This window comes from Diceros bicornis, chromosome 7 (genome assembly GCF_020826845.1).
Source record: "Diceros bicornis minor isolate mBicDic1 chromosome 7, mDicBic1.mat.cur, whole genome shotgun sequence".
Taxonomy (NCBI): Eukaryota; Metazoa; Chordata; class Mammalia; order Perissodactyla; family Rhinocerotidae; genus Diceros; species Diceros bicornis.
This window is the reverse complement of record NC_080746.1, coordinates 87,662,630-87,673,925: the sequence shown is the minus strand read 5'-3', so window position 1 is coordinate 87,673,925 and position 11,296 is coordinate 87,662,630. Positions and strand designations below refer to the sequence as shown.

The window sequence follows — 11,296 nt, the reverse complement described above, 5'->3', positions numbered from 1 at the left end:
GCAATCTGGTCAGAACTGAGTCATGAGGTGCAGACAAAAATCCAGGGCACTTAATGTGAAACTTGAGGCGTCTGCTCATTCCTGAGATATTCGCAGCTGTCAGCCTGCCATCTAGATGGTAAACAACTTGCTGGGGATGGAATCCTGCCACTGGGACTTTTCCCAGCTTGTCTGAGAGGCATCGACCAAGAAGGTCGTGCCTGCGAGAATCTGAGTGTGGGGAGGGCTGTGTGGTGGTGGCAGAGGACTGAGCAGCCCACCCCTCACAGAGCCCTGTTTCCAAAGTGGCCCAGTGGAGGGAGGCAAAAACCAACCATTGTCATGTGAGCTTTTAAGAAACATTGCTTCCGCTGCAGATGCACGTTGCCAAATGGTGCCTGTGAACCAACCCAAGCCTTGTTTTCTCTTCCTTGTGTTTGCAGCCATGGCACGGGGTACGAGAGCGATAACCACACCACACCCATCCTCTGCGGTGCCCAGTACAGAATACACACCCACGGCGTCTTCAGGGGCATTCAGGTGAGGACTGGGGCCTCTTTCCCTTCCCGACAGCCTTCTCTTCCTTGCTGATGGCCCTTTGGCCATTTGACCCTGGCAAGTCTGTTCCTAGTTATAGGCTCCTCCCAGGAGCCCCCCAGGTCCCCAGCAGGGACCCGTCCTCTTCCCCTGGGATAGGTAGGGCAGCCTCCCCCTCTCCAGAGGCCAGTTTGAACCCTGCCACCTCCTGGACTCAGGCCCAGGTGCTTCCCGCAGAATCCTTTCCTCCCTCACTGCCTAGTTGGCTTTCTCAGGGTGGGCACACAGCTCCTCTGTTTGGGCTAATTGGGCCTGAATTAGTGACCTGGACCCTGGACTTCTAAGATCTGGGCTGCATTGTAAAGTGCCCAAAGGTAGACTCTGCCCTGCCAGTAACAACAACAACAACAATAATAACAATGACAATAGCAGCGCCATCTGTGGCTGGACACCAGCTTATGCCAGGTGTTGTGCTACGTTTTATATCTGGACTGTTTTTTAATAGACTTAATTTTTTAGAGTAGTTTTAGGTTTACAGAGAGTACCGAGAGTTCCTGTACCCCCTTCCCCCTCCTCCCCTACGGAGTCCCCTGTTGTTAGCAGGTTCTTTGGTGAGGTGCGTCTGTTACAGCTGATGAGCCAGTTGACGCGTCATTGTATTAACGTCCGTGGTTTACATTAAGGTGCTCTTTTTGTGCTGCCCGGTTCTGTGGGTTTTGTTAAATGCATAATACCAGGAATCTGCCTTACAGTCTCGTATAGAATAGAGTCACTGCCTAAAAATGCCACTGCTCCACCTGCTGACCCCCACCCTGCAACCACCGATCCTTTGTGTTGTCCAAGTAGTTCTGCCTTTTCCAGAATGTCGTGTAGTTGGAATCACACAATATGTAGCCTTTTCAGACTGAGTGCTTTCACTTAGCGGTATGCATTTAAGGTTCTTCCATGTCTATACATGGACTTTTTTTCTTCATTTGATCCTCAGCACACCATTATGAGGGTGGGTAGTGTTATTATTTCTGTTTTATGAAAGAGCAAACTGAAGTCCAGAGACGACGGGTGACTTGTTCAAAATCACGTAGCTGGTAAGAGGTGGAGTAGAGACTTAGAGCACAAGTCCTGTCTGGCTCCAGAGCCCCGTGTGTGACCGCCGTGATGCTGCTGCACAGGAGGCAGAGGGCTGTGACCAGCTCCAGGGAGGCTGTGACCCCAGGGAGAGTGAGGAAAGTGAGGTGAAAAGGTAAATGCTTCTGAGAAGGCAGGAGACCCGCGGGAGGCCCCCACGGAGCCGCTCTGGGCAGGCAGACCACGCACTTCCAAGGGTTCCTATTTGTGACTTTGCGTGTGACTCGGTGGCTGCACCGTCGGTGACCGCCGTGATGCTTTCTCCAGAATCGTCAGCACCCTAGAAATAAGTCGTGGGGGCCAGTTTCCCCCGTGACGTGTGGGCAAGGAGCTCTGAGGTGTTTTGATGCATGTTTCCAGAAGCGTCATGGTGATAGAACAGCAGGTCCCTCATCCTAAACCTTCCAATGGAGAGAAATAAAGGCAGAGGCTACAGAAACATGGAAATCTTGTGGAAGGACAGAAAGAGTCATCCAGTCTCTCCTCCACAAATTCCATCAGAATCTTCCACCAGGACCCAGACTGACAGTTTACAGCCCATTGCTGTTTGCGCCGCATCTAGGATGAATAAACGAAACGGAAAAAGCTCCTTCCTTTCCACCCGGCCCAGTTGGTCAGACTCACCGTCGTGGCCTCAGATAGACTCCAGATCACACAGGTGTAGTTTCACTATCTACTCATTTTCTCCTGGAGGATACCAAACACACACAACTGGCTCAGCATTTGAATTTATACCACCCTTTGCCCCGAGACACTGTGGCCTGTCAACAGCAAAGTTGTGTGTCAATACAGTACTTTTTCTTCAAAAAAGATGATGATCTTGCAGTGCCAGGCAGTGTGAGATAGGAGCTAGACCGTGAGCGTGGGGAGCGTGGCAAGTGCACAGCAGGGTGCGGTAAGTGGCTCCAGTCTCAACACAAAACGTGGCTATGCTCTGTGGCCTTGACTGGCTCGTCTGTAAGAGCCGGAGGAGGGTTCAGTGGCCCCACGGGTTCTTCCACTGCTCCCAGCTGTGACTCCCTGATGCTGAGAACAGGAAAGGAGTTTGCCTCAAGGTTTTTCTCTGGCTCCTTTTCACGGAGCGCTCACCGTACACACATTCATTCTCCCAAGATAAAGGGATCAACAGAATGCCCTGTAAAGGGCGTGGAAGGTGCACGGAAGGCAGACACAATGTTTCTTGGGGCCACTATTGAAGGATTGCACTGGCTACACTGTGGGCTCTGGTGGTTTCAGCCTCCCTTTACAGACAGAAACCCCACATTTTGGGGGCTCCTTCTTCCCTGTCACTTACACAGGAAGTGGTCAGTTTGGGGCTGATTCGGTGTCCCACGTTCTTCTCTGATAAGGACTCCCTGCCCATTGCAGATTGGGCCCGAGGTCATGTGGCCCTGTCTGTGAGGGGGAGGGAAGAGAGCAGAGTCCGGAACTGTGGACGCCAGACCTCGCTGCCACAAGTGGAGAAGCTGAGAGACGGGGTGGAGTGGGAGCTTTTCCAGTCACCAGAATTTTCTTCCAGATGCTCGGGGTCAGCGGCCCCAGACAGACTTCCTTTCATGTACGGGTTCTGGTGGATCAGTGGTGATGGCGTCAGAGCCCCACGCTGCAGAACGTCCTGATCTGCTCCGTTGACGACGCCTGCCCTGGCCTGTAGGGTGTGGAGGGAGCGGCTTGAGGCCTCCCATTGGCCTCCGCCTCTGGGTGCCTTCCAGCGCTCACCCTCCCTTGGGACCGACACCAGTGTTCACATGGGGCCTAAAGCCTCCATTTCTCTCATACTCTGCCTGCAGGACGTCCGGCGCGTGCCCGGAGTCGCCCCGACGCTCGTCCGGTCGGCGTCAGAGACCAGTGAGAAGCGCCCCTTCATGTGTGCTTACCCGGGCTGCAATAAGCGATACTTTAAGCTGTCCCACTTGCAGATGCACAGCCGGAAGCACACTGGTGAGTGTGTCCGCCAGCCAGCCTGGTCCCAGTGACCTTGGGCCGTGTGCTCAGAGCTCCTGCTCCCAGCTCGCACACTTGAGACACAGGCCACTTCTGGGTGGGAACAAGGCTCTGCGTGGGAGGGTCTGGCCACGGTGCTGGGAGAGGCTGTGGGGCCGCCTGTCCTGACCGTCCCTCCTGATTAGACCTGACCGCCCCTCTTATGTTAGTCCTGACTGCCCCTCCTGATTAGAGACAAGCAGAGCATAGCACTGGCGGGGGGAAGTCCACAGAATTAAAGAGCCTGCGTTTGGCTTCTGGCTTCCCCTGGAGGGGTGAGACCTTGAGTAAGTCACCTTACCTCTCCCTGAACTTCATCTGCACGTGTGGAAGATAGAGATAATAATCCCACCTTGTACAATTGTGCAATTGTTAAGTTAGATTAACTTGTAGAATCAAACTGAACTGAAGGAGTCAGCGATATGAAGCACCTAGTACAGTATCCTGTGTCGATGGTCTGAGTAATGATAGAGTTACTGTTAGAATACTAAGGGAAGAGCCAGCCTGGGAGTTTGGTAATCAGACAGTTTTGAGAGCTTGATGGGCAAGGTCGTCATGAGACTGAGGAAGAGGTGGTCCAGAGAAAAACTTAACTGCTTGGCTTAGTAATAACCAGATGATGATGTGTCAAAGAAAAGTGGGTTTTCCCGCAGTCAAGGGGCCTGCCTCTGGAAAGGAGAGTCGGCCTCGTCCAGTGGTTGGCACCGTGAATGGGAGCTGCTGTCTCCCAGATGTTTCTTTGGGCCTTGTGGGCACTAGATGGGAGCGTGGTCGGGTCACCCTACGGGGAAACGGGCTTTCCTACAGGGAGCTGGTGCCTTCTTCCCGCAACTGAAGGACAGCTTTGCTGTTACGGTTACCACTATTATTTTATTGTTACTGCTGACATTGGGAAGCTGGAGCAGAAAGCAAGCTGCACTCAGATCTCTTTAGACTATTGGCTTTGCTCGTCCCTTGCGTCTGGAGGATGCGATTCTGGCACAGACCTGAGTTTGCGCTCAGTAAACTACTTGCTTGAGGCTAAAGGGGAGAGGACCAGTGGCATGTTATGGGGTCATTTGAAAAGGATCTGTTCAGGTTGTGAGGAAAATGGTAAAGTAAAATTCTGCCTGGAAAATGCAAGGGAATGCATTGAACGCAACATAGTTGTAGGAACTTTTAATGGGAAAGACGCAGTTAGGAAGCAGCGGGGTTCAATGTGTGTGTGAAGGGAAGGCGTGGGCAGTGTCCTGAGACCCGTTGGGGCCCTACGGAGCTCCTCCTTGCAGAAGGTGAGGAAGCAGGCTGGTGCTTAACAAACCCGTGGCCCCTTCTTGGAAAAGTGCAATCTTTTCTTATTTATTTATATGCTAAGAGTACAGACCCTTACGTTAAGTACTTTGGTATTAAATACTTTGTATGTGCTAGACTCTCTACAGCATTATTTCAGTTAATAGGTGGGTAGGATATAGTGGAAACGGACTCAAACTTCATGCCTTCTCACCCCAAGTCGCAGCCCTCCTTCTGAAAGAGTTTATGGTCTCTTTTGGAGCTAGGATACGCACAAATGAAAAGAGTGTGTGCTTATGAGCTAAATCGGAGGCTGGAGGGGCTGAGGAGTACAGAGGGTATCCATTTGAGCTAGGGCCATCCCAGAGGGCTTCTTGGAGGAGGAAGGGTGTGGCTAACCATCCAGGACTTGGTAAGTTCAGGCAGAAGGATGAGCAGAAGCAGAAAGGCAAGGAAAAGAAATTAGACTGAATGGGGGTGTTGCGGTGTTAGGCTCTGGGTGACATAAAGATGAAGTTGAGGGAAAGCTCCCCCCTCAGGACTTTCCAGGCCCTGGAAGAAGGCAGACCTAGACTCGGCCCACCACATCAGATGGCCCGTAATAAATTCTGTAGTGGGGGAAGGACGGCCTCAGTCTGGACGTGAAGTTTCCGAGAAGGCATCACGGAGGAGGCAGCGCCTGTGAGGGTGCACAGTAGACTTTGAGGGGTGGGGGTGAAGCATGATCAGTGTCAGCAAGAGCAAGGCAGATTTAGGAATGGTGATCTGCAGGAATACAGATTAATCAGGGACTGAGAAGGAGGTGTGAGGCTGGAAAGGAGCTAGGGACTGCCCTGCGGGGGAAAGACCCGGCTGGTCCCGAGGCTTACTCCCATCCCAGAACGGTGACTCAGAATTCTCCTAAGGAGGTGGGCAGGCCGAGGCTCTCAGTGCACTCCTGGGGCTCGGTTCCAGGGATTTGGCTGAACTTTCTCTAGCGAGGACAGGGGTGGGGCTTCTCTGTTCCTCGGCAGGAGGTTGTGTAATCCCACTCCTGCCTTCTCTTGGATAAAGGGACAGCAGAGACTTTAAACACTGTGACTCCTGGTTTAACTTGAGTGTGACAGCCGTGGAGCTGTTTACGCTTGATTCAGGAGGGAGCAGTCAGCAGCAGAGAACATCAAATCTTTGGGCCATAAAACGTAAAGTGCTTACTTCCCAGGGTTGGCTCTAAGGCTCATCCCTCCCAGAATTCTGCCTCAGACTCAGTCTGGGAGCTGCGACTTCTTTGGTTTATTACTTGTCTAAATATTCTCTGCCAGTATTTTTTGAGCCCTGCTTCTGTGCTAGGCACTCGGCTGAGCCCTTTACCTGGATGGTCTGGTTTAATCTGTTCAGAAGTCCTTTAAATTGTCAGCTTATTGGCCCCCTTTCACAAAAAGGAAATGGCCCCTCACCCAGGGCTTTTGGGGGCAGAGCTGGGTGTGACCCTCGGGTCAGATTCGGAGCCTGAGTTCCCGTCCACCTCTCACTCGGAGGAGGGACCATCTCGTTCGCCTCGGCCCGTTCTGGGCCCACTGTCCACAAGCGCACAGGCGGGGGCCTTTAACCTCCCTCTGCGGTGGGCAGCGCCATCCTGACGGCTCCGCTGAAGAGCCTCAGGCATTGGGGATCCCTCAGCCCCAGCAGGAGAGGCTACCTCTAAAGAGACCCCCTTTCCAGTGTCGCCTCACACGGAGTGTGTCTTTCCAAGGTGAGAAGCCATACCAGTGTGACTTCAAGGACTGTGAGCGGAGGTTTTCCCGTTCAGACCAGCTCAAAAGGCACCAGAGGAGACACACAGGTTTGTGGGCTCGCTTCTCGCTGCTGGTGGTACTGCCCTTGGGTTACAGTGGATTCTGGGGTTTTCTTTGTTGTTGAATGTGGATGTGAGAGGGTCGACCATTTGTTTAGTTTTTCCAATATATATATATATATTTTTTTTTATAATCTCTGGGGATTTTCCTTCTCTTAAAAAAAAGAAAAAGAAAAGAAAAGGAAACATCCCACATTTCTCCTGCAAACCACGGAACTGTGGGGTTGCACCAGCAGTTTGCTGCTGGCGCACTGCACATCAGAACAGCTCACAGGTGCCGGGGGCTGAGCCCCGCCTGCAGCAGAGATTCCTCTGTTGAGTCTCAGACATGGCTGAGACCTGGCTGAGAAGCTGGGCAGTCGTGGTTCAGGAACAGTGGTTCCCCTGACAGCAGCCAGTCTTCAGGGGTCAAGCGGCGGCAGGCGGCTTGCGCTGGGCCTAGAGTGTCGGGGATGTGAGCGTGAGATGACATTGCAGGCGTGGCCGCCGGGAAGCTGGCCTTGTGGGCCTCGTGCTGCCCCCACGTGGTTAGGGCCGCGGCTAGACCTTCTCTGTCCATCTAGGTGTGAAACCCTTCCAGTGTAAAACTTGTCAGCGCAAGTTCTCCCGGTCCGACCACCTGAAGACCCACACCAGGACTCATACAGGTAAAACAAGTGCGTAACTTTTCTTCACATTTATTTTTCATTATTTTTTAAACTATTGTTGGATGAAGTTGTTTGTGATGAGAGAGACTGCAGAAGACCAGTGTGAACGTTCCAGTCAGGGTTAGAGTCGGTTGAGAGAAAGGGCAGTGCATGACTATCTTGAAATAATAACATTGCTGAAGTTGGGGGGTGGGGTACAGAGCAGGAGAGAGTTGAGGAAGAACTCCTTCCATGAGTGTCCACAATGAAACGAAGGGCAAGCCAGGTCCCTACTGTCCATTACATTGTTATCACTCAGTTTGATTTGATAATCAACCTTATAGAAAAACAGCAGAAATTCTAGCAAGCCAAACATTTATTCTGCTGAAAGCCCCCATTTCATGACACTGTTTTTGGAGTGCTGTCTCCTTGCTCTGCTAAAAGTTGATGCCGTGGGAGCCGCCCTGGTTTCTGCCAGGCTCACACCAGCGTGTGGATGTTCTGGTAGAGGGAGGGGAAGAGGATGTTTGTTCACTGGCTGCGGAGGGCTGTTGCTTCTCCACGAGGCTGCTGTGAAGAGCACCATCCTTGTTGTGTGTTTCCTAGCTTTGGGAGGAGGGCTAGCACCTCGGTTTCCTCAGTTTATCTTCAGGACATCCTTGTCAGGAGAGCAGGGATGCCTGTCTTATCCCCATTCTACAGATGAGGAGATTGAGGCACATAGTGAGCAGATGGCTTGTTGAAAGTCCCAGTGCTGGGAAGGAGCAAGCCCAGTTCTCTCTGCTCCCAGCCCACCGCATCTCTCTGCCTTCTTTGTTGGAGAAAGAAGGTTTCAGGGCATGGGGTTCACCTCCCAGCCCAGGGAGGAGAGAGAATCAAGAGGAGCCAAAGTCAGCAGAGTTGAGCACCACTGAGAGCCTGAGAAGAATGCAGACGCCAGGGGAAGGGCTGGGATTCGTCCATCAGGAGCATGGCCACGGTGGGGCAGGAGTGAGAGGCAGATCAGGAAGGGCAGCGGCGCAGTGAGTGCAGGTGAAGGGAAGCCTGAGGGCAGTCCCACATCCTCAGCCCACGTGGCCGCTCTCTCAGGGTCAAGGCACCGGTGCCCGAATGGACGGGATGGGCGTCTCATTCCTGCTGCTCGGGTGCCCTTGGTGTCGCTTCTTGGCCTCAGTCCTGAGCCCATAATTTGGTGGGAAAGATTTATCGTTCCTGCCCCTGCCCCACCCGGCGCACATCTGCATAGGCGTGAAGTGGCCTGTGTCACCAGCAGACCCTTTGATGCTATCTTTGACTGGCCTCCAGTTCTGACCCTGGAACAGCGCCCCCCTGGGACATTTCTCAGTGCTCGTCCCGACCAGTGGTTCTCAGAGAAGGCCAGGTGGGACCAGTGACAGCCTGAGAGGCTCCCCAGGTGGGGAGGGATTGGCATGTTTACTTGGGATGAAGCCACAGCTGTGCCCCCATTATGGCTCCACCCTGGGGTGTGGCACAGCAGAGTGCATGGGCTTTGGAGTTAGACAGACGTAGACTTGAGTCCTGCCTGTGTCTGCCCTCACCAGAAGTCCAGCCTCATCCGTACAGTGGGGGTGGTAAAGCTTCCCTTACAGGGCTGTTGTAAGGAGCACATGAGGCAAGGTGTATCTATGATGCCCAATGCAAGGCCTGGCATATAGTAGGCATTTAATAAATGCTGATTATCTTCCCTACACAGAAGGAGGCTTGGAAGGAACTTCTGAGGGCTCGGTAGATGGAGAAGCTTCCAGCTTTTGGCAAGCTTGTTAAAAATCTCAAAACCATGCTCAACTAGAATTTTCTGTATAATAGAGTTTATGCTCTGAGTAACGCTTGAAGGAAAAAGAAGCAGATACCATGCACATAGATATCAGTGATTTATTTAAAAATATCCAACCCATCCAGAATATACAGACAGAGATCTTAAAGCTACAGTTGCAGCTCCACTGCTGGATGGCAATCAATCACTAATATCCAGAGTGATGAGCCGGAGGCCCTCGCAGCCCAGTGAACAATTCTCTGCTTAGACAGCAAAGGGGGAAATTCACAGTTCACGGAACAGTCCAACAGCAGAGGTTGAAGCCGATGTTTTTTCCCTCAGCTAAATAGGAGTTGCCCAGACATTTCGTTAGCTAGACTCATTCCTCCCCTCCCATCTTCCAGGTTTTCTGACTTAATAATATTTTACAATTTTTGCAGTATTTCAATCCTCAAGTCCCAGAGGTGCTGCCATTTCCGGGATGCCTGTGAAATGAGCCCGGTGGTCAGCTCAGGGAAAGAGCAGGAGGGAACGTGGAGGGGTGCCTTGTGCGATTGGACTCGGGCCTGCACGGCTGACCTTGTGCCCGGGCTGTCTGTGCGAGGGTCTCTGACTGGCGATTGTGTCTGCAGGTGAGAAGCCCTTCAGCTGTCGGTGGCCTAGTTGTCAGAAGAAGTTTGCCCGGTCAGATGAGCTGGTCCGCCATCACAACATGCACCAGAGGAACATGACAAAGCTGCAGCTGGCCCTGTGAGGGTCCAGCGGGGCAGCGCCGTGTCCAGGCAGGGCCACGCGTGAACTGCCCTCAGATCTGACTCGAATTCCTCTTCGCCCTCCTCTCCACGAAGGACACGGCATTCGACCTTCTTCATCCGGCTTCCGGGACAAGACGCCTGACCACTGGGTCCACCAGGCTTGCCCGGGGGAGCTGCCGGGCTCTGCTTGGGTGACTTTCAGTTGGCTCACAAGGCCCTGGAGAAGTGGCTGACGCTGTCTGGTCAGTTAAAAGCCCATCGCCATTTGGTCTAGATTTTCCACCGTAAGAGAGCCGTTGTTGATGACGCCCCCCTCCTCCTCTGCGCTCATTTTCACTAGGAATGGAGTCACTGTGCCATTTTTCATCATAGAATATTTATAGGCCAGGGCATGTGTATGTGTCTGCTAATGTAAACTTTGTCGTGGTTTCCATTTACTAACAGCAATAGCTAGAAATAAATCAGAGAGCGAGGCTCTGGGGCGAGTCCCGCCGACATTCCGGAGGTCAGGCGGGCTGCTAACCTGGGAGGCAGGATGTAATGCTCCCGGCAACTTCAGAACTCATGTGTTTCAGCAGCTGAAAAAAGAATCAGAACTAACCAGTACCTCTGTAGGGAAATCTGAAAGAATCTTACCATTCAGTTAATTCAGTGTTAGCAAGTAGCACACTGCTCTTACGAAACTGTGCTTGAAGATCCCAGGTGTTGTTTTGCGTTTATTTTTGACTTTTTTGAGTTGTAATGTTATGCATCCTCAGAGATGTACATGTCCCCTCACACAAAGGGAGTGGAGTTCATTTTCATCACGTGGGGTGTCCTAGAGTGTGCAGACCACGCCAATTATGTGGCTTCAAGTTGTAAAATTAAAGTGACTGAAAGAAAACGGCTGTGCGAGATCTGCTGATGGCACTGGGTCCACAAGTGTGCGAAACACAAGCCTGACTCGTGCGAGGAAACCCTCTGTCGAAAGGTGGTTGGGGGGCGTGTGGGTGGTTTTTTTAAGGGAGGGAGTTTGTTATTTACTGTTGCTTGAAATTATTGTGTAAATAATATATCTGATAATGATTTGCTCTGTGACGACTGAAGTTAGGAAATGTACAACGTTAGATGCATCACTGTTCTGGTGTTGATTTTACAAACGTATCGATGATGACACTGACATGTAACCTGCATTTTCACTTCGCTCTCCATTAAAGTCTGTTCAAAAGGACAGTGGCACGATTCTCTCTGTTGTGTTGTGTTCAGATCTCAAGGACGGTCTCGCCTCTTTTAAACAGGTAAGGGTAAGAAGATGCACCGACGTTGATGACCACTAGTTGAGCCCATCCAGGACCTGACCACGATTTATTTCTCTGTGGAACCTCAGGAGGCAGTTACCATCCTGGAAGCGGCCAGGGCAGTGCCTTCGCTGCGC

The 11,296-nt window shown here is 52.1% G+C and overlaps 1 protein-coding gene across 1 annotated transcript; it reads left to right on the top strand.

Moving 5' to 3' along the window:
• Positions 1 to 3,093: 3,093 nt before the first annotated feature.
• On the top strand, positions 3,094 to 11,092 carry WT1 (WT1 transcription factor). Its single transcript, XM_058546197.1, has 4 exons — positions 3,094 to 3,582; positions 6,626 to 6,715; positions 7,291 to 7,383; positions 9,760 to 11,092. The coding sequence occupies exons 1-4, from the start codon at positions 3,390 to 3,392 to the stop codon at positions 9,879 to 9,881; spliced, it is 498 nt and encodes a 165-aa protein (XP_058402180.1). The 5' UTR covers positions 3,094 to 3,389; the 3' UTR covers positions 9,882 to 11,092.
• Positions 11,093 to 11,296: the final 204 nt, after the last annotated feature.